Source organism: Capricornis sumatraensis, chromosome 13 (genome assembly GCF_032405125.1).
Source record: "Capricornis sumatraensis isolate serow.1 chromosome 13, serow.2, whole genome shotgun sequence".
Classification (NCBI taxonomy): domain Eukaryota; kingdom Metazoa; phylum Chordata; class Mammalia; order Artiodactyla; family Bovidae; genus Capricornis; species Capricornis sumatraensis.
In genome coordinates this window covers 28,899,221-28,923,524 of record NC_091081.1, presented here as the reverse complement: position 1 = coordinate 28,923,524, position 24,304 = coordinate 28,899,221, and the positions used below count along the sequence as shown (strand labels likewise).

Genomic DNA, 24,304 nt, shown 5'->3' with positions numbered 1-24,304 from the left:
ATCATCAAGTTCCTCTTTCCTCAGTCTTCCCGTATCTCACATTCAGTAGCCATTCAATACTGGCTGGCTCTGGCGCATCCTGGTGGCTTCCAATCCTGAAGTTATTCGAATGTAGTCTCCTGGAGGGTCTTATAATTATATATATGTCATATAATTTTATATATGTCCCTTAGCATCAGACACTATAATGCTCAGCATTTGGAGGCAGTCAAATACTTGCTGAATGAATAGATGGGGGTGGGGGGGGGTGGGGGGGGGGCTAATACCTTTTTAAAAGGACTTAACAGGGTAAATTTTCCTAAAAGCCAAGTAAAAAAATAATACAACAGCAATTACTGTGATTAGTCTTACGACAATCCTGTAACAAACAGATACTTACCGAAACATTGCCTGCTGAGTTGACCTGCATCTCATCCACACTGTGATTGCCGTTTGTGATGTCACAGACGCAGTAGTTACTAACAGAAGGCGGTCTGAATGTGTGGCCGCCGTCACAGTGAATCTCTGGGCTGATCCCACAGCCAAATGTGAACGAGGCAAGAGAATGATAGTGTGTGAGGAGAACTACTGCATGTACCAGTTCTGCAAGGGACCAGCTATGCTCTTCAGCTTTTAAAAGTCCCTTGGGGGAAAAAATGAGAATATATTTTCATACTGGGGTATGGTGTTGGTGAAAGAATATAGTTCATCTTGGTATTTAATCTATTGAAAACAGGATTAGTTACTATATAAAACTTAGGATAAAGTGACAATTTGAGGCATGTAGAACTCAGAATTTGCTAATTTTTATGAATATATATTCAAAAATTGAGCTTAACATAATCTGATAATAACTAATTCATTATTATTTTGATTATCTAAAATCAATTTAAAAATGCAGTAGAATACATTTTAAGGCAGTTGCTGTGTTTCAGACAATGGATTATGAATGCATTAACTATGTTGTTAGTGTGAAGTCTCAAACCAAATGCAATAAATTTGAGTTTAAAGTAGAAGCTACTATGGAAAATATGCCTGTTTTTCTTTGATATCGGGCTTCCTCAAGGAATTTTTAAGATAGTGATTTGAACAACTTGACTCTGAATATGTCTAAATCATCAAATTATATTTATTTTAAAAATTATGCTCAAGGTAAAGTCTACAATTCTTAAAAGTCTTACAAATCTGTTTCCATTCTGCTTCATTATCTATTTCATAGTATTGTATAATTTTATGTTACTAGACATACAACAGACATTGCATTAATCATATTCAAATGTTATATCTCCTTGAAAATAAGATGCTTCAATTATATAAAAGTATCTAAACTACTCTAGGGAATTCCCTGGCAGTTCAGTGGTTAGAACTCTGCACTTTCACTGCAGGGGGCGCAGGTTTGATCCTTGGTTGGGGAACTAGGATCCCACAAGCCTTGTGGAATGGCCAATACATTATTTTAAAAAAAAAGAAATTTTTAAAAATTTCTACTGTGTGGCAGATTCTTTTAGAGAAAGTCAATCTACTTTTATTCTATTATCTTTATTATCAGACAGTAAAGAATCTGCCTGGAATAGAGGAGACCTGGGTTCGATCCCTGAGTCAGGAAGGGAATGGCTACCCACTCTATAGTTTTCTTGCCTGGAGAATTCCATGGAAAAAGGACCTGGTGGGCTCTAGTCCATAGGGTCACAAAGAGTCAGATATGAATAAGCGAGCATTTAACATTTTCAATAAGCAGAACCAGAAGAAACTAGTTTAAGATGGTATTTTGCAAAGATATACAAGATTCCACTTTACATCAGAATGGCGAAAATCTGAACACTGACAACAGCAAATGCTGACAAGTATGTGAAGCAACAGCAATGCTCATCCATTGCTGGTGGGAACACAAACTGGTACAGCCACCTCATCAGACAGTTTCAGTTTCTTACAAAACTGAACACAAGCTTACCATACAATCCAGCAATCCCAGTTATTTACCCAACTGAGCTGAAAACTAATGTCCATCAAAAAACCTGCATGTGAATGTTTGTAGAAGTTTTATTCATAATTGCCAAAAACTGGGAGTAACCAAGATGTCCTTCAGTAGGTGAATGGACAAACTGTGCTACATCCACACATTGGGGTATTTTTCAGCAATAAAAAGAAATGAGCCATCAAGTCATGGAGGAACCTTAAATACATACTGACAAATAAAAGAAGCTAGTGTGTAAAGGTTATATAGTTATGACTCCAACTATATAACATTCTGGAAAAGGCAAAACTATAAAGACAATAAAAGGAGTAGTAGTTGCAGGGGGAAAGGAGAGAGATGAATAGGGGGAGCATAGGAGATTTTTAGGGAAGTGGAACTATTCTGTATGACACCATAATGGTGGATAACATGACATTATGCATTTGTCAAAACCCATAGAACTGTATAGCACAGTAAACCCCAAAGTAAATTATAGACATTATTAATTCATCAATTGAAGCAAATGTACTAAGCTAATACTAGAAATTAGTAATAAAGAAAACAATGTGTGTGTAGGGGGGTGGAGGGTTGAAGTGGGTAGAATATGGGAACTCCCTGTGCCACTTTTCTGTAAACCTGAAACTGCTTTAAAAAATAGCCTATTAATTAAAATAAAAAAGACACCCTAGATACATTCTCTGCTTACCTCAATATGTTCTTTGGTAATAAGCCAAGGTCTATGGGCTAACACTTTGTTAAGTTCTCCTAAATTCTGTAGTTTTTGAGGAGCATTCTCTAAACCATTAAGCCACTTGGGGTCTCCACCAACATGAAGGAAATCATTTACATGGAGATTCACTAAATAGGAGCACTGATGTCTTGCTGCAGCCTAAGAGAAAACAAAAAATGATTCTAACTATACATATTAAAATCTTGAACAACTACATGTCTTTTTTCTTTACAATGGGCAAAACAGTTAACTTTTTGATTAGTATGTTCTCAAATTTTCCATATACTACAGAAATGAAGTTTTTGACATTCACAAATTCATGTATGCTACAGAAAACACCTCAAAAATATCCCATGAACAAAAAATATTTGATAAAAGTATTTGAATTTTAGAAAAATTTTATACCTACTGTCAGAACCTGATTAAGAAGAAACTTCAATTAAGATGCCAACCATAAAATAATGAAATTATTTATAAATTGAACATGAGTAAAAACCACTTGTCAATCTGAACTATTTATATAGTAGTGAAATAATCTTGTTTTCTACTTTATTTTCTTATTTAGTAGAAAATGGTTCTCAATAAGGGCTTCCCTGGTAGCTCAGCTGGTAAAGAATCCGCCCACAATGTGGGAGACCTGGGTTCAATCCCTGGGTTGGGAAGATCCCCTGGAGAAGGGAAAGGCCCACTCCAGTATTCTGGCCTGGAGAATTCCATGGACTCAACAAAGTGTAAATATATACTGCTGCTGCTACTGCTGCTAAGTCACTTCAGTCGTGTCTGACTCTGTGCAGCCCCATAGACAGCAGCCCACCAGGCTCCTCCGTCCAAGGGATTTTCCAGGCAAGAACACTGGAATGGGTTGCCATTTCCTTCTCCAATGCATAAAAGTGAAAGTGAAGTTGCTCAGTCATGTCCGACTTAGCGACTCCATGGACTGCAGCCTACCAGGCTCCTCCGTCCATGGGATTTTCCAGGCAAGAGTGCTGGAGTGGCGTGCCATTGCCTTCTAGGTACTACTTAACAGGAATCCAGCTGGAAGCTGGAATATAAGTATTTATTCCTGTGTTTGAAGCATTAACCATATCTTAAAAAGATTAATAAAGCAGGGAGAAAGAATTTTTCACTGAATGTTTACAAACCATTATTCCAATGTAGTGCCGATAATGAAGGGGTAATGGCCCATCCATTTGCAGTAGATAGTGTTGAGTTTTTAAGAAACTTTCTAAATACTGTGGGTGAAAAACCATCACTAAGGTAATATTATCCAAACGACCCAAAGCAGCAAAAGAATCTGTAAATAAAGTATGCATCTGTGCATCTTCACTCCCCACTTGGAGAATCTGTGTAAAAGAGAGGAAAACCATGGTTACAGAAAGTAGATCGGTGTTATACTGTATGCTTGGGGCTGGTGCACTGGGACGACCCAGAGGGATGGTACGGGGAGGGAGGAGGGAGGGGGGTTCAGGATGGGGAACATGTGTATACCTGTGGCGGATTCATGTTGACGTATGACAAAACCAATACAATATTGTAATTAACCTCCAACTAAATAAATTTATATTAAAAAATAAAAGAAAACACGGAAGGGGGAGAAATAAAGCATGCATGCACTGCATTCTGTGTGTCATTCAGAAGCAGATTAAATTTGGCGTAAGAAAGGGAGGTTATAATTCTACAAACTTAACTCAACTGGTTGCAAGATAGAAGAATAAAAGTCACATATCATGTAGCAGGGGAGAAACAACAAAGGCCACTAGATAGGCTGCTTGTAGAACTGGCCAGAATCCAGATAAAGAAGCAGATTTAGATTATCAAATTTGCAGAGCTTGCAGACACTAATGCCTTTCCTTTTAACAACACCTACTCTCTCACGATTTACAGAGAACCAAAATTAACTAACAGTAAACAGTCCTTGTGAAAACAAAGCATAGAAGCATTTACATATTTAGAATTAAAGATCTAAGCTAGCATTGATACCAGCCTGTGGAGTTGGCCAAGACCAAGTAACTCAGTGTATGGGCACACTTAAATAACATCTAAATATAAGCAGGTGGCATATCATTGGTCAAAAACAAGTCTTGCCTTTGCTTGACTAATTATGGGTGTTAGAAAAGTGCGATGAAATACTAGAAATCAAAGTGACTATAATAGCTTTCTAATCCCACAGATTCACTGCCAAAGCATGATGATTAACAATGATCAACTCTGTGTAAAGCATATTGTTGACCAACAATTGTTCAGATGCCAAGATGTGGGTCATGACAGCTTTTCCTTAAAAGCATACAGTTCACTATGTACTTTCACAAACAACATACCTCCTTTTCTGGGATGAATCTGCTTGGTCCGTGTCCTAGTGGTCGAGGAATTCTAATTCCAAGTTCCTAGAAAAGAAAATTACACCATCTCAGGCCTCTAGCAGTAAACAACATGAACTGAGGCCACAGGAATGGGAGAGAAAAACAACCAGTTGAACAGAGCCTGGCTTGTTTTGGTGGTTTGTTTTCATGACCATATATATATATCAGCTCCTCTTTTTGCATCACATAACTGACAACAGTTTATAATAAGACTCTGACCAGAAACAATAAAACCTGTTTCACTAAAACCAGAGTTTTGCATAAAACACTTGGCAGAAAGTCTAGGACAGAAAGTTCAGCACACAACAGCCAACCCTGTGGATTGTCAGTGATACAAAATAAGACCAATGTGTTTATACATCTAAAACCCAACCAACCAAAATATCAATCCCTGTGCATCTTATCAGGAAATGAAAAAGTCATAACCTCTCCTAGATGTCTTAAACTGAAAGAAGTATAATTATTATTGCATCTATAATAATACTTCACAAGAACAGAAATATTATGAAAAAAAAAATTATTTAAACCCACAAAAGAGAAAGTACTGCATGCAGGACATGGTTTCTCTGTGGTTGAGTAAAACAATTTTAGAGAAACTAATTTTGTGATTTTTCCTTAAATTTTTAATTTATACGATCTCACTGACTTCATTTATATTTTTGAGCTTAACAAATTAAGAAAAAAATGGTTTTCTACTCTTTGACATAGGGAACCTAGAATTCTGTATTTTCTGTGACAGTGTAGTATGGTTAACAAAAACAGCTTTCCCCTCAATGTAATATGCTTATAGAAACAAAACCAAAATGTAATTTAGCCTTTTTTTTTTTTTTGAGTTCATGTCCTATCTATCTAGTCTCTAGGCAAACAAACCCCCACCTTCTTTAACAACTAATATTAACCCTTGCTTTATAATTACATACAAATACTGTTTCCACCCTCTCTTTACTGCTTCCAAAAGTCCTTCATTATACAAACCAGATGCTTTTCTTTTAAAGGAGAAAAAAAGGTGTGTGTGTGTGGGGGGGGCGGCGGGGCACAGTGATGCAGACAGAAAAGAACATATGGCAGCAAATCAAGAAATTTGGTCCAACTGAATGGAAACCTTTTGAGCAGAACTGATTTAGGCAGGCAGGAAAAAAATCGAAGAGAATCTTAATCAGTAGAACTCGAGATTCAGATTTGAAGTAGGCTCTATTTTGCAAAGTAAATCTAAAATTTTATATAGGTTTCAAATAATTTTGTATTAGAGGTCAGTGATTTTTTTACTCTGATAATTACAGACTTATACTGAAGATAGTAATGTCTAATAACCGTATCCTTCACTGAGGAGGCACTAAATTTACTGGTCCAGATATGTATGTGTCTCAATTTAATATACTACAATAAATGCAAAGAAAAAACCCCACATTCCTTCTATTCAATACAGAATCTTGGCACAAATGCAGCTATTTATATAAAATGATGACTGTTGGCCTTTCTAACTGCTGAATTTCTGATCTAATTACATACATTTCAAAGAAAATATTCTGGGCAAGATTTCAAGGCTAAAATTAATATCTACCCTTTTTCTTTACTATCTTATTTAAACAAAATGCATTTTAGCAACACACCCCACTTTTCAGGGGTTTATTATTCATTTTATACATAAGACACGATTCCTGCAAGTTTAGTATACAAAAAGATGTCATTTCAAAGGAAGAGAAATGGATTATTCAAAAAATGATTTTGATACAAGTGGAGACCCACTCAGAAAAAAGTGAAATTGGAACCTTGACTCCTACTTTACTTCACAATAAATCATATGTAAGTAAAAAAAAAATTACAATATTAGAAGAAAATACTTGTGGAGTTAGATCTAAAAATGCAACAAAACCCAGAAGTCACAAAATGTAAGACTGATAAGTTTGATGACATATACTTTCATATGAGAAAAATAAACATATAAAATTAAACAGAAAACTTGGAAATATGTTTGCAACTCACACAGACAAGGGCTTTTAAAAAATACATAATGACAAATCACTAAGAAAACCCCCCAAGAACCTGATAGAAAAAATGAACAAAGGACATGAACAGTTCAAAGAAAAGGAAATATAAACTTCTGAAAAAATGGTCAATCTTCACAAAACAACTGCTGTTTAACCACACTGAGATACAATTTTTCACCTAAAAGACTGCTTAAGATCAGAAAGTTTGATGATAGACTATGTTGGAGAGGGGGTGGAGAAATAGCTATTCAATACTTACACATCTCTGATGGGAGTGTTTTGAAATGTAAGGAAAAAAGATCAAGAAATATATAAGAAGTACAAATTACTGCAATTTCCAAGAGGGCAATCTGAAATAATGATCAAAATTTAAAAGTTACACACACCCTAATTGACAATTCCATCCTAGACATTAACCTATGCTCACATTTTTGAAATGTCATATTTAAAAGTATAATCACTGTCACACTGTTTACAATTGTATAAGATATAAAACCACCTAAGTGCTCATCAATAGAGGGCTGTTTCAATAAAGTTTAGTATGACCATAGACTAGAACACCATGAGGTCCTTACAAAGAATGAAGCAGCTGTATACAAGTTGACTTTAAAAGATATAGAATATATTATGCAGGGGGGAAAAAGGCAAAGTGTATATATTACTATTTGTGAGGAAAGGAGAAAAATTAGAAATTCCATTTCTAGGACTTTATCTTACCACATACATTAGCATCATGTGGATTGTGTGTGTGTATTTTTTAAAATAAGACCAGAGTGTTAGTACACAGGCTTCAAAACAAAGAAGTTGAAGTATATTACTTTGGTTTTATTTCTATACCAAATAGATAGTTTATATGTCAAACTATTAATATTACAACAGTAGCTTTATAATCACCCCACTCCAGTACTCTTGCCTGGAAAATCCCATGGATGGAGGAGCCTGGTGGGCTGCCGTCTATGGGGTCACACAGAGTTGGACATGACTGAAGCAACTTAGCAGCAGCAGCAGCTTTATAATTCTAAGCAAGTGCCTATCAATGTTTCAGAAATGGAATCTTTTCCTATAGGTATGCCAAGGGTCTTTACCAGTGGTCCTACATAATTCTCAAGTTTTTCAAAGTCTATCCCTATAGCCAAATTTAGTAGCTATATTGGTATCACTGTTTCCCCTCTTCTTTGCCTTCACAGATCAAACCTTTCCTTCCCAGTTCCTTTAGAAATTTCTTTTTTATTAAGAGTGAAAAATTGTTTTAAAACAGGATGTTAAGAAAAAGCAAACATTCTTAGGAATGGATTATAGACCTACTATGCTAATAACCGGGCTTCCCTTGTGGTTCAGCTGGTAAAGCATCCACCCGCAATGCGGGAGACCTCGGTTTGATCCCTGGGTGGGGAAGATCCCCTGGAGAAGGGAAAGGCTACTCACTCTAGTATTCTGGCCCGAAGAATTCCATGGACAACAGTCCACAGAGTCACAAAGAGTCGGACATGACTGAGCTGGACTTGACTGAGCGACTTTCACTTTTTATGCTAACAACCTCTCAGTGTTAAGATCACATTCATTTCTTGATGAGGTACCAGTCTAACAGTAAAGCAGGGGACAGAAAAGAAAAACTGAAGGAAAGGAATGGAAAGGAGTCTCTGATATTCAATACTCTAATTTCATTATTTTACTTAAGGCTTCTGCTGCTGCAGCTGCTGCTAAGCTGCTTCAGTCGTGTCCGACTCTGTGCGACCCCATAGATGGCAGCCCATCAGGCTCCCCCATCCCTGGGATTCTCCAGGCAAGAACACTGGAGCAGGTTGCCATTTAAGGCTAGTTCTAGGTAAAACAGAATTTTATGAGCTCTGAGCTGTATCTCAATTTATCCTATTTCAGATTCTATCAGAAAGCAGATAATTGATTCCATCTAGCTTCCTGTTGCACACAAACTGTTCTCTAACTTCTGGAAAAAGTAAACAGGTGACAGTTATGTTCAAAACATCCATGAAGTCTGTTTCTAGAGTTGGTGTCTTTAATTACTCTCGAGTTTCTTTAAGAGTTTTTGATACTTAAAGGTCCTTTTAGATACCACTATTGTTATACAATAGTATTCTCAACTTCTAAAGGGTTAAAAGTTTCTATTTACTGGAAAACTCACTTTTGAAACACTTCTTTTCCTAGTCACATGACACAATAGTTGCTACCCTGTTTTCTAGCAGCTGTTGATTTTTTTTTTTAAAAGCACTCTGGGTCTTCAATAGTCGGCTTATGGAAAGCCAAACTAAGTGCCTTTCATCAACTTCCTAAAGGTTACTTCAATGCCTTCATATGTATCTAAGAAACTGAATTACAGATTTAGAACAAATTTTGGCCAATTTAGATTCAAGGAGGTAGAAGTTGCCAATAGCTAATGACCTTGTTGTGAAGCAGATATATATGCTAATCACAGCACAAAACCTCACTGGTTCTTGGTGAAGGTGTGGCTGGGAAATCTCACATAGGAACTAACAGTCCTCCTAATCAGCATCTTTGAAAGAGATAACAACAGCTTCTGCCATCACAGCATTTCTGCAAATCTCTGACTTGGTATCTGTTTCCTCTCCAGTGTATGATACTAACATACTAATTTTCACAACATGAAAATTCTCAGCAAATGTTGACAATACCACAGAATGACTGATGAATGTAATATATTCACTGTGTAAATCTGTTTATGTACTGAATGTATTGTTATTAGATTTTTCAAATCTGTCAGAGATACATTTATGAATCTATATAAATATCTTTAAGCAAAGGAATGGACAATTTGCCACAAATGCAAAATGAGAGCATTTACTGGCTTACACATCTATCCATTTGAAAAGTAAAAATCAGATCTCTCGAATCATTTTATTTTTTTCTCACTGCACTTGGTACATTTTAAAACTATCTAGATTCTTAATACTGATAATAGCAACAATGATGCTAACTTTGATTTGTAAAACATTACAAAAGCAGTTCTTTTTGAAACACATTTCAACAAGGCAAAATATATTGTGTAAAAAAATAAGAGTTCCCATCCCACTCTCCCTTGTTTATGAGAATCATTGCCTATAGCTGAGTGCTAGCCTTTTGACATTTGAAATTTTTAAACAGAAATGAAGAAATCCAAAAGCCTTATAAAGAAATCTTCCTATGTACTAAAACAAAATGTACTAGTGCTTCTTCTAAATTTGTCACTAACTCTTATAGGGAATTTAGAAATATTTAAAGTTCAGGTATCTCTTTTTCCAGTGTCTGGTATTCTATGAACTACATCCTAGAAAAACTCAACTGACTTCGAATTACTGGATTTATAAGGCTGACTTAGGCTCTTATGTGTGCCCTACACTTTAGTCAGGAGTTCCTTTTCTGGAAGGTGTTTTAACTTAAAGGCATTGTGGAAGTTTGCTATATGAAAGAGTTCTGTTATTAGTTCTTTTGAAAAGTGAATAGTTTTCTTATAAAGCACTACCTCCTAATTTATCCTCCCACATGTGGAATGTTTTAAAAATGAAATACAACTACACAAAGCTGCCTGGTCTCCTGAAGACAATCCCATAGGCTCTGTAATCAATGTGTAAGATAAAATGTATCTCTTTATCTTCTAGTTTACAAGGCTATATTTAGAGATTCTAGATCTGGGCAAGAACCAAGAGATTCTACACACAAATACCACTAGAAAGAACAGATTCAAACACAATCATGAGGCTCACTTCTCAAAATGACAAAAGATCCGTTATGGCCTGCAAACAGAAATTGTAAATGCTATTTCAACACTTTTGAACAGTTTTCCTGCTATAGTAAAGTTTCAAAGCAACAGTCATGAGACTTTTTAGGTTGCTGTATTATCTGGAAACAAGAAGCATGCTATGTAAACATGAATGTTAAAATACAGAAGTGTTCGGTGTTCTACAACCTTCAGGAGAAAGTGTCATTTAAGTTTATATGAATATATGTGGTATACTCATAGTGTTGACTCTATTTACAAAAAACATATAAAACTAAGTCATTTTAGTGGGCAATAGTGCAGAGAAATTACCTCGTATTTACATTTCTTGAACTAAGTCAATACTTAAAACAATCTGATTTCATCAATTTTAGTTACTATTTCTCTTCCCCCCTTGCTACCACTTGAATTAAAGGCTAAAATTTGAGTTAAAGTTGTACTAGTAACTTTCAATTGCGGTCCTATAGGACTTCCCTGGTGGTTCAGTGGCTAAGGCTCCGGTCTCTCAATGCAGGGACCCTGGGTTCAATCCCTGATTAGGGAACTAGATCCTGCATGCCACAGGATATTCGATTGGTGCCCTCTTTGTAACCACTTAGGAAAAATACAAAATGTCACAATTAAATAGCTCTTTCTGACGGCCAATTCAGACACAAAAGAAATGCTAATAAACAAGAGTAAACGCTGTGCATAACGTCATAGAGCTGGCAGAACATAGTTATTCTAGGCAAAACTGACTGAGATGCTTTTTTTTTTTTTTTTTTTTTAAGTAAAAGGCAAGAGTGAGGGTCACCAAATAATCTGTTTTGACAAGACGTTGAGCGGGGTAAAAATCCACAGGCTGTTCTACCTCGGGGCTAGAGTTTGTTTGGTTTCTGACTTGTGGAGACTTGTACAGAAGACAACGTTATTTACGTTTTGGAGACTTCCATTTAAATGATCCAGACAGCTTTCTCTTCCAGCCGTGGCACTTTCTGCCCGGGGACGACTCGCAATGGCAAACGTCCCCCCAACCCACCACTGGCCGCCCCTTCACCTGAGGGGCGCGGGCCAGCCTGCCACGCCCCGCCGGGGAGGGCGCGGGCCGGGCGGTAGCTCCAGAGGCGCCCTTCCTGGGGAGCGTTCTCCGAAGCTGTTGGTGCGAGGGCAGAGAAGCGACGCGACTCTGTAAAGCCCAGACAGTTGGCTGGGTACCCGCCCTCTAGCCCGGTCCCTCGCCCGGGTACCTCGTCCTGGCCGCGGCTCCCACCACACTGCTTGCAGCCCAGCAGCTCCGAGACGGCCAGAGACGCCGTATACGCCTCGTTCGCGGCTGTAGCCAGGCGCATGTCGGCGCAGGGACAGTGGCGGACGCGCAGAGGAACCGCAACAGCGTGGAGAAGAGCGCTGGGCTGGCGGCCAGCCTAGATCTGAGCTGCAGCCTCAGTCAGCGCTGACGGCCGAGGCGGCGCGGGGCGGGACGGGGCGGCGCAAACAAACAAGCCACGCAGCCCCGCCCTTGCCGTCACTCAGCTGAGTCGGCGGCCACGATAGCCAATGGGAGCCCTCAGCGCCGCGGCGCCCCGCCTCCTCGGTGCGGAGGAGCGGGCGCTGGCAGGGGCAGTCAATGCCGCCTGGCGAAAAACAACCTCTAGGGACCAACCGTACTTCCCCCAAGGAGCTCAATCCTCTGGTCCCTAGTGGGCTTGGTCTGCCGGGATGTGAACCTACACTGTGGCTGGAAGGTGCAGCTTGAACCGTCGGGCTTCAGTGAAAGGCAAATGTGTACCCCTGTCCCAGCATCAGCAACCTAGAGCTTGCCCTCCATCCACCCGTTCAGGTCCAATTACCTGCCAAAGGGCAACCAACCTGTAGGCTGACTCCGACACCACTAGGAGGAAATCAAATTTGCTTCACATTTTATGAACTCTTGACATTTCCCTTCTTTCTTTCCAAAAATGCCCAAACAAAGCTGATTGGGCCATAAAATGCAGAAACAAGCAGGAGACCATGACCTACATTCAGTTAAAACTTATTTTTGGTAAACTATGTAGAAACTGTTAAGTATCAACTCTCCTACACAGATAATAAGACTTGGCAGCAGATCTCTAAATTTTTTTCTTCCCAAGTATATTCGAAAGCATTTAAATTTCTAATGTTTCCTCATAAGTACCCTGGGTCTAAAGAAAGAGAATCTCTCTCTGAAACCCGAAGAGGAACTTGAAAAAACAGATCATAAAGGAACACAACTGACATTGTTGGATCTGGAACACAAATCTCTCAAGTCTTCTGTCAAAACTGTTGGCTTACAGGGCTCCATTAACTTCTTTAAAAAAATAAATTAACTCCTAAATTAGATCTCTTTTTGCATGTTTGCCCTGTATTTTCAACCTTACATGCTCAGGTTAAAAAAAAAAAAAGTTGGAACATTCTGTCAGAAACAAGTAGAGTTTAAGCCAATGAATACCGACAGACACAGAACCAGGGCTCATAGATGAATATTAAGTTTCAGTCTTAGAGGTTACAATGTCTCAGAGAAAACTGAGTTATTTTTTTAGCTCTTAAACTGTCACATTTTAAAAGTAGAAGGTTAAAATGGTTACTTTTTATTTATCTTCTCCAGATAAATAAGATTATATGTTCTTATTTACTTTTTATAAATTGCTGAAGCACCCAAATATCTGGTCAAGAAAAGCAATTGGAGGTTAATATTAACATAGAATAAAAGGCTACAGAGACTTCCAAGTGCTCTTTCTCCTAGCTGAGCCACAAAACAATAACAACGAAAGAGTATAATGCCCACTCAGCCACAAACAGGCAAAAATAAACACAGAAAATCATCCAGTTTGCAGCAATATGACATACCCTCCAAGATAAACTGATTGTACATGAGTAACTTGGAAACATAAATGACTTGATGTAGGGGTTGTGAGTGATAAAGCTACTTAATGAGGGAAGTATGTGAAAAATGATGACTCTGGTTCTAGAAGAGTTGAGCTGTGATTTTATTTTCTGGAAAGAAAACAGCAGTGAGGGTTAGTTGTCTAGTAGGGCATAACCTTGTCTGATATTAAAATTATATTATTTGCAAAATGGAGAATGTTTGCCTTACTTTTTTTTTAATGAGAGGCAAGGGAAAAGCATGTATCTAGCTAATGCAAAAATGGTTTAAAACATTTAATGCAAATTAGAACTGCAAACTGTGTGTGTACATGTGTATATATTCATATGTATATATGTATACATATATGTTCATATCTGATACTTCATGCTTCATAAATTTTGAAGATACATGTGTTGAAATTTAATAGGAAGCTCCCATTAGGATTTTTTTTTTTAAGAAAATCTCAATTTATTTTGATGTTGCCTTACATAAAAAGAAAAATAATTTTAATATATTCTAATTCAGTCCTATTGAGGCCCTTCAAATCATTAGATAGTACTAATTTTTGCTTTTTGATAGAGCAGTAACTGAATTAGTCACCCTCTTCTATAACATAAAAAGGTTGCCTCCAAATAAATCTATTAACCAAGAGTTCCAACAACTGTATTGACCTGCAAATATTATGCAGATCTCATTTCTGAGATTTTTTACAAATCATTTAATAAAAAGTTTGTATTTTCCAAAGATTTCACTACTTGAGTTGGCCAGATATCCTGAAGGTACTTCTCTTAATGAACTTCCAGTGCTAAGCATGTAATAAACCTCCTGAACACCAATTAGTAATTGGAAAGGACTATGCTTTTGATATTTACCACAGGCTATCATTATAGGCTAGCAGCTATTTACAAAGTCTGCTATTTAAACATTTCATTTCAATATTTTATTTCTTCAATGAAGAATCCTGACATCTAGTCCAAGAAGTAGTAGTAATTCTGAAATTTCTCCTTCTAAAAATGTTCTGGGCACTCCCTGGTGGTTATGTGGTTAGGACTACATGCTTTCACTGCTGAGAATGTGTGTTCAATCTCTGGTTGGGGAACTAAGCTCCTGCAAGCTATGAAACACGGCCAAAAACGTACATATATACATACATGCATAAATGGGCTTCCCTTGTGGCTCAGTGGTAAAGAATCCACCTGGTAATGCAGGAGACCAGGAGAAGCAGGTTTGATCCCTGGATCTGGAAGATCCCCTGGAGGAGGGTATGGCAACCCACTCCAGTATTCTTGCCAGGAAAATCCTATGGACAGAGGAGCCTGGCAGGCTATGGTCCAAGGGGTCACAAAGAGTTGGACATGACCGGAGGGACTGAGCACACACATACATAAATTTGGGGGGTTAACCTACCCAACTCAACTGTATCAAAGTGAGGTTTTTTCACTTGACATTAGCAGTAATGATCTCAATGCTAACTGCCCCAGAACAAGATGGTGAAAGTGAAGTCGCTCAGTCGTGCCCGACTCTTTGTGACCTCATGGACCGTAGCCTACCAGGCTCCGAGATCCATGGGATTTTCCAGGCAAGAATACTGGAGCGGGCTGCCATTTCCTTCTCCAGGGGATCTTCCTAACCCAGGGATTGAACCCTGGTCTCCTGCATTGCAGACAGACGCCTTACCGTCTGAGCCACTAGGGAAGCCCATGGTACATCCATGTAAAAAACAAGAGTGGTGTCAAATGACTTGATCTGAGCAGAGAACCATGAAGCATTAGAGTCCAGACTTGGAGTGGTGGTTCAAGATTGGCTTCTTGAAGTAAGTGATATCTGAGCTGGGGCTTAGAGGATTAATAGGGAAGCCTTGGAAAGAAAATTGGTGGAGTGTCTGGGAGAGTAAAGACAGAGTTCTAAGCAAAGAAACTAGCACTGTGCAAAGGCCCAGAGGCAGGGGAGAGCGAAGCTGAATAAAGGAAGTTCACTGGTGTCTGGTGGAGAAGGGAATGGCAACCCACTCTAGTATTCTTGCCTGGAGAATCCCATGAACAGAGGAGCCTGGTGGGCTACAATCCATGGGGTCCCAAAGAATCAGACACGACTGAGCAACTAACACAACAACAACAACTGGTGTCTGGAGGGCTTCCCTGGTGGCTCAGCTGGTAAAGAATCCACTTGCAATGCGGGAGACCTGGGTTCAATCCCTGGGTTGGGAAGATCCCCTGGAGAAGGGAATAGCTACCCACTCCAGTATTCTGGCCTGGAGAATTCCATGGACTGTATAGTCCATGGGGGTCGTAAAAACTGGACATAACTGAGCGACTTTCACTCACTCACTCACTTACTCACTCACTGGTGTCTGGGGCAGAGAGTTTGGAGAGTAATGGATGGAGTTTAGGTCAAACAGTAAGGAGGGACCTTGTTTAAGATTCATTAAGGACAATAAATTTCATTCTTAAGAGTACTGTGGAGTTACTAAAAGTTTTAAAGAGTGTAATGACATCAAATTTGCATTTCAGCTAAGGTTCAGGCAAAACTAGAGGTAGAAAGATGTGTTACGAAGATTGTTGAGACAACTGTGGCAAAGGCAAGCTGGTGTTCTGAAGAACAATGGAAAGGAAGCAAAGTGCAGGGATGAAGGTGGATTTGTCTCTCTTGGGGCTATGCAGGTGATACAGTGGTAAAGAATCCACCTGCCAATCCAAGAGACACAGAAGTTATGGGTTCAATCCCTGGGTCGAGAAGATCCCCGGGAGTAGGAAATGGCAACCCACTCAAGTATTCTTGCCTGGGAAATCCCAAGGATAGAGGAATCTGGCAGGCTATAGTCCACAGGGTCACAAAGAGTCGGACACGATTAAGCATGCAACCACCACGCACTTGAGAAAGGAAATGATGCCTTATACTCTTGTTTTTGAAATTCAGGAGATAAATCTCAAATTATATGCTCTCTTGACCAAGTGGCTTCCCTAAACCCATTAGACTTTGAAAAATATAGTCAATTCATGAAAAAGGATAGATATATTTTAATGGAATACTAGTTAGGGCAAAAGGTGTAATTACACTTTCACTGGCCACATATTAAACCTTGAATTTTTTTTATTAACTAAAGAAATTGAAAATGAATTAAAGTACTGTAGATATATAGATCTATTCTTCAGAATAGAAATATTTAATAATTGATTAGACACACATAACAATGATTTCAGCCATTAAACCAAACAACTCTTTTAAGAATGGGAGTGGGATTTGTTAGATTTATGTAGTTAAAGCTTCTTGAAAAAATGCCCTATTGTCATTTAAAACATTTTTTATTTGGAGTGAATTCTGGTTTATAATATTACTTCTGCTTACTAATTTTGTCTAGATTTTCCTCCTCTAGTTGATATCTTCCTGTTTCTTATATATAGCTTGCCTGCTAAGCACTTTTTTCCTTTCAACATCATGTTTTGGGTACATTGAGATCCTTTCACTTATTTGTCTTCTACTTTTTTCACTTCTTCAATTTAATTTTTAGAATTATGTTACTTATAAAGAAGCAAGAATGTTGACAAATTTTTGCTCTCTTTTCTCCTTCAGGGTTTCTTCTTTTAGAAATGAACAGTTTTAAATTTTTATATAGGGTTTTAGAAACAGACCAGCACTCATATTTGTAAACAAGATATTCCAAATAGTGTCAGTAGTTTTAAAGTAGAAAATCCCTTTCCTAAAAGAATAAGCATGCTAAGTCATGGTCAGGCTTTCCAGACTAACGATAAGACCAAAATATCAGACACTAAGGATTTTACACATGTAGTTCAGTTCAGTTGCTCAGTCGTGTCCGACTCTGCAACCCTGTGAATCGCAGCACTCCAGGCCTCCCTGTCCATCACCAACTCCCGGAGTTCACTCAGACTCACATCCATCGAGTCAGTGATGCCATTCAGCCATCTCATCCTCTGTCGTCCCCTTCTCCTCCTGCCCCCAATCTCCTCCTGCCTTACACATGTAAGGCAGATACAATTGTTTCTATTTTAAAAATCTGTAAAACAGAAACATAAAATATTGGTAATTCATCCAAAGTTGTAAAAGTAGACTGAGTTTAGAACCTAGGTCTGTCTGAATCCAAAGCAGCAGAAGCTAGGCTGCTGCTTTTAATGAATATTTTAAAAATTAGAATAATTGTGTGTTAGCCTAAGTTCTTGATTCTGATAGCAAGATAAGAAGGTAGGAAGAAAGAAAAATGTATCCCTTTTGTGAGATCTAGTTATCTCAGGGTGACATCTGGTTCAAAGAAAAAAAAAAGAAAAGTAAAAAGCAATCATGGAATCAGTGGTCTTGGTCTTTGAGAGCTGCTTTCTTTTAATTTCTCTATCCCTATCATTCCTCAGTGTCTTCCCAGACCTTTGCTGACTTCATGCTACCCCAAACTCTCCTACTACATAACTCACCTGAGTCTACCCAACCTCCTACCTGCTCCTCACATTACCACTGTTTTTCTTAGAATAACTGGTAGGTATTAGAAAGAGAATAGGTTTCTTAAACTAACTCATATATATTATTGTATGAGGAACTGACATTTCATGCTATTTAGTCTGTCTCAATAGAATGTAAAATCAACGTTTGTCTTGTTCATTGCTGTATTTCCAATGTCTTAGTGCCCAGCACATAGTAGACCTTCAATAAGAATGTAATGAATGAACTCCACAGAGATGATTCCAGTAAAAAAGAAGTTTAACTCAACTGAAAGCTTAATAATGAATTTCAACATTCATATTATAAAAGATTTGGGCCATCCAGACAAACACTCTTGGAGGCTTTGAGGTCACTATTTAGGCAGGCAGGCAGGCTCTGCTTGGGAATCAGCTTGTCCTTTCCAGCTCTAACAAGCAAATTCTATTTTTCATTGTCTTTTCTCATCAGGAACGCCAGGTATTCCCAAACTCCTTTGATTTTTCTGTTCCTGTTCTCCTATACTGACAAGATAGAGGCTATAAAGGTTTGGGCAATGGTAAGTCAGGCAGGTACTTGCAAGTCAGACACCGCCTGTATTCATACCATTGTTTGACAAATTTATGAACATTTTAAAGCCCAAGTCTGGCTTTAAACATCCACAGGCTTATCTAAAGTGAAATATTGGAAAGAAAGTGCCAGTTGAGATACCAAGGTTAGATGGAAGAATTCATTCATTACAACTTTTAGAGGCTAATTACTTTTCAGCATTGTTTTGAGGTAAATAAGAAGGAATAGGTTTAACTTGGAATAGGACAAGGTTCAGGAAAAAGGTGAGTGTAGTGGGAAATTGAGAGTTAGGACTTTTCCCCATATGTTCTTAGGAGTTCAACTTATGAACTTAAGATACCAACTTAAAAAAAAAGTAATGGAAGATACTTAATGTATGACATGTTCAAGTAGAAATATTTCTCAGACTATGCATATGTTATATTTAAAGTAGTTTTTGAGGGGCCAGATTTAATCTCTACCTAAAAACATATGTGAAAATATTTTTTAAATTCTCAAAATGCTTCTCTTTGTGGGCACTAGGCAATAACTGGTTTAAATATGTAACCTATAATTTTAAGGAATATATTGGTCTGGCATAGTATTAAAAAACTCTTTCCAAAACAGAAGAAAATCAAACGTAGTGTCTTCAACTTATCCTGAGCCCACAGACTTTATAGAACTGAATTTACCCATAGTTAAAGAGTTTAGGCTAAATGCATATTAGTAAGTCATCAGCTTAATCATGTCTGAATTTTGAATGTTTTATTCATACTAGAGATAATTTTCATTCAAAGAAACAAAATCCTAATGACAATGTTCTAAATCTTTCAATCAAGTTATTTTTTGTTTGTAACAGCTATCCTGACTTCTCTATCCATGCCCCTTCACCATGATTAGTACTACCAAGCAGTGAATAGAGTTCAATAATATATGTTTTTCTAACACAGCTCAAAGAACCCTCTACTCCGTTCCTTTGTGACAATCTTTAGTTGAAGGTCCTTTAATCCTTTAAATCACCTTATTTTTTTGCCTCCTTCTGAGATATCCTGTTTTTCAAGAGGGTATTAAGTTGTAGATCTTTAACTTGGTCACAAAGTACAAGGCCACATCTACAAACTACTTGCATGCTATTAAGTGTTTCAGAAATAATGGCATTTCACTGTACTTTCTCCTGTGTTCTTCTGCCCTCCAAAACCCTCATTGCACCTCTGTGGGCCACATTTCCCTTTGTTCAAAGGATGTGAGTACATTCAGGACATCACAGTTCACACATAAATTTATTTTCACTTGTTATTACTATCTTTCTGTTTAGCTAAAAATACTCAAAAAAAGAATAATGCAACTTTAAAAATTATTTTTTTACATGAGTTTAAATTTGAACAGAATTCAAGATTTCATTTGTAGTGACAGAAAAATCTGATTTTCCTAATTTTTGGCAAATAATTGAGAAATACAAAAATAGGATTTTATTCAGACATTACAAGTTGGAGAAGGTAGTATTCTTTTAAAACTCATTATATCTTTAATTAAAAAAATATATTTGGGCATAGATTTATGTATGGATGTCAGTGCTGTTATTTTACCAATTAACAGAAATCTTAATACTATGTAAATACTGAGTATTCAGTCATTTATTATCTATATTTACTGAATGCCAACTATATGTATTTAGTTTCTTAAATCTATGGGCAAGCAGAAATATCTTAATTTGAGATTGGACATCTGTTTTATTTAGACTTAAACCTCTTGTGTAAGTCACACAGATTGGCAGATAGCTTGGGATTCTGTCAGGGAGCATTAAATAGGGAATCATTTACTTTACAGTCCAACTCTGGGGGGGTGGGGTACCAAACAAATAAGAAAAACAAAAACCCAGAACGTATGGCAATTTCTTAACAACCCTTCTAGTTTTAGTCTCCTCAAATTTAAAATGAGGGGCTCCTGAACTTCATGAGCTCTCAAACTTTATTTCAGCTTTAAAGTTCTACTCTGTGAATATAATTCCTGATTTTATCAAGAATTATATGCTTTAAGCTAACCAGATCCTGGCCTCCTTCTATACCAGGCTTCTTTGTACATTACTAGTGATTTCAGAATTGTATTTCTTGCAAGTACTTTAAAGATATTATAAAACATTAGATTTGAGCTTTTTTTTTTCAAGGTAACCTACAAACATATATAAACATTAAATGCACTGGAAACCATCAAAATAATAATTTAGATACTGGAGTAAATAAAACTTTTCCTTCTTCTCTGTGAGTATACCTTTGAACATTCTCATAAATTTGTCAGTGACAAGGAAAGGTATAGTTTGTGTGTTCTTGCCTTTAAAAAAAAATTCATGCCTGTCTGCCTCTGCTCAGTGAGTAAAATTATAGTAGTGAGTGGGCTGCCACAGCATGTAGGTACTTTGCTGTGTGAATATAGATTTCTCTGATATTATGAAAATAAGAAAATACAGAAACACTGTAACTATAATCCATAACCCCTTTATTTCAAATTTGCTTAAAACATAAAGATAGCCTCATTGTTCTCACTAATTGGCTTAGTAATGTAACTTATATGAACTTTAAAGAGACCATTTATTAGTAAAATACCAGTTTTAGATATTGTATATAAATCAGAATCCTGATAATATTGTTTCACTAAAGACTATGCTGACAAAAAAAAAAAAATCAGACATGAATATTACTTTTATATACATGCCACATCTCTTGTTCTGTTCACTAGAACTCTCAGTAGGTTTAGAAAATCCATCTAGTCTGTAGCTCCCAATGTTGTTCATCCAAGGCTTGGGTCAGGCTTTAAGGTTCAGAGAATGTTCCCTGGATTTATGCTGGTTCTAAAGGAGTGCTAGGGGAAATCTAGTTCAAAGTCTCATTCCCATCAATGCCAAATAGAGCCTTAGAGGAAAGGCTCTTATAACCACAATGATTTGATTATGGTTTACTAAATGAAAAACCAAACTTGTCTTCCAGTACAACTTTTATTTAAGCTGTCCTGGATTTGGTCTATAACTGAAAGGACTATCGATCCTTCTAGCCCTTATCCAGAAACACGAAAAAAGTCAGTCTTATCCTTCAGTAACATTCATGCCAATATGACCAATAGTAGCTTTTAAACTAAAACACAAAAAGTTGACCTACTAAATTTTTCAATGATGAACTTTGGAATTGTTTTTATTAACAATAAGGATATTATTGATCTCCAAGCTAATCTTTTGTGTTTGTGACAGGCAGGTCTTTAAATAGTGTATTTACTCTTTACAATGAGAACATGCTTTCTGACAGAAAATTCGACTTTCAACTATTCAACTGGATTTTAAAAAAATAAACCATAGTAATTTGTGCATTACAAAGGTACAACTAAAATCTTAAAACCTTAAAATATAGAACACTAAATTTACAAATTGATGGGTTAAAAAAAAAACATCTAAACTTCAAAAAATATCAGAAAAAAGCATATGGATCAGGAGGAAGGCAAAAGCAGAGTCAAAAGCAGCAGGATACAGTTCAAATAGGTCACATTCAACTTTTGACTTTCCCAAAGAACAAAGAAACAAGCTTAGCAACAGTTTTCAGCCAATCAGAAAGCAGACAAAGAGGTAAGGCCTCAAACCACTCCAGATACCAAAGAGGTCCAACCTTCAATGTGTGTTTTTTTGTTTTTAAATTATACAGTGTCAGAGCAGAGACAAGTTATATAACAGATTAGACTGTCCTGGGTTAAAAGTAACATAAAGATAAAATCCTTTCATCAACCTTTAACAAAATATATCTGATTTTAATAATGTCGTGATAATTTTGTTTTCATTCTTATTGTGCCAGACACTGTATTTATAAAAGTTACCTTGAAAATATTTTTGTATTTGTAATAGTATATAGACTTTTGTGGGAAATTTTCTTTCTTATTTGTGGATAGAGGATAAGGGTAAGAATATGTATAAGATTCTTCTCTTTTTAAATTTCCTAATACTGTTTCTAAAATTCATGAGGGGATTTGAGAGGGGGTACCTAACAAACAAGAAAATGCTGCAGTCCAGATCCAAAAATGTAAAATATGATTAAAAACCACATACAAATATAATCTTTGAACCAAGCAAGCAAACAACAAATTGTACAGTGTCATTCTATGTAAAATTTTTTCATTTCTATTACTCAATACATATCCTTGAGAGAAGAAAGTTTGAGGATTTAGAAGAAATTTTTCAGAGTTACAGATTTCACCATTGTAATGTTTAACTCAAACCTAAGTATTTGCTTAGACTGACAGAGTTACTTGAAGTAGAAACATAAAAATACAATGAAACAACAGTGAACAATTTCTTCATTCTGTTTTTGGCTTGCCAAATTTATAAAGTACTCTAAAGCAGTTTCTAATGTTTTCCCTAAAAATCTTCAAGAACGACTTAGTTCATTTTTTTTTCTTCAAGTACTGCTTAAATCATTTGCAAGTTTTAGCTCCCTAAAAAGATAATTACTTTAAATACATCAGCTTGACTTGCCATGTCAGTTGTCTCCTGAACTTACCATGTACTAAACAGGGAGATTTCCTACCAATAGTGTAGGGTGCTGTAAAAAATGTATATATGTATACTTCTTCTCAATATTTCATTGTATTCTATACATCCCTAGGAAGTTAGAGGGAAATTAAAATATATTTGGAGACTAACTCTAGGTTTTGCTAAAGAATAGAGGAAACAATAGAATGGGAAAGACTAGAGATCTCTTCAAGAAAATTAGATACCAAGGGAACATTTCATGCAAAGATGGGCTCAACAAAGGACAAAAATGGTATGGACCTAACAGAAGCAGAAGACATTAAGAAGAGGTGGCAAGAATACACAGAAGAACTATACAGAAAATGACCCAGATAACCATGATGGTGCGATCACTTTAGAGCCAGGCATCTCTGAGTGTGAAGTCAAGCGGGCCTTAGGAAGTATCACTACAAACAAAGCTAGTGGATGTGATGGAATTCCAGTTGAGCTATTTCAAATCCTAAAAGATGATGCTGTTGAAAGTGCTACACTCAATATGCCAGCAAATTTGGAAAACTCAGCAGTGGCTACAGGACTGGAAAAGGTCAGTTTTCATTCCAATCCCAAAGAAGGGCAACATCAAAGAATGTTCAAACTACTGCATAATTGCACTCATCTCCCATGCTAGCAAAGTAATGCTCAAAATTCTCCAAGCCAGGCCTAAAGAGTATGTGAACCAAGAACTTGCAGATGTCCAAGCTAGATTTAGAAAGGGCAGAGGAACCAGAGATCAAATCGCCAACATCCGTTGATTCATCGAAAAAGCAAGAGAATTCCAGAAAAACATCTACTTCTGCTGCATTGACTACACTAAAGCCTTTGACTGTGTGGAAAATTCAAGAGATGGGAATACCAGGCCACCTGACCTGCCTCCTGAGAAACCTGTAGGCAGGTCAAGAAGCAACAGTTAGAACCAGATATAGAACAGTGGACTGGTTCAAAATTGGGAAAGGAGTACATCAAGGTTGTATATTGTCACCCTGCTTATTTAACTTATATGCAGATTACATCATGTGAAATGTCAGGCTGGATGAAGCACAAGCTGGAATCAAGATTGCTGGGAGAAATATCAATAACCTCAGATATGCAGATAACACTACCCTTATGGCAGAAAGCGAAGAAGAACTAAAGAGCCTCTTGATGAAAGTGAAAGAGGACAGTGAAACAGTTGGCTTAAAGCTCAACA

General features: G+C 37.1%; 1 protein-coding gene across 2 annotated transcripts in view; it reads right to left on the bottom strand.

Moving 5' to 3' along the window:
* Window positions 1–24,304, bottom strand: part of SESN1 (sestrin 1) — a 112,946-nt gene that overhangs the window by 9,498 nt on the left and 79,144 nt on the right. Inside the window, exons 1-5 of one of the 2 annotated variants that reach the window (XM_068984861.1) lie at window positions 11,968–12,069; window positions 4,982–5,047; window positions 3,806–4,006; window positions 2,640–2,822; window positions 380–622 (exon numbers count right to left, since the gene is read on the bottom strand). In XM_068984861.1, coding sequence (XP_068840962.1) covers window positions 380–622; window positions 2,640–2,822; window positions 3,806–4,006; window positions 4,982–5,047; window positions 11,968–12,069 — 795 coding nt within the window. Of the gene's footprint in view, window positions 1–379; window positions 623–2,639; window positions 2,823–3,805; window positions 4,007–4,981; window positions 5,048–11,967; window positions 12,070–24,304 lie in introns of those variants that run through there. The other variant, XM_068984860.1, reaches the window with a different exon arrangement.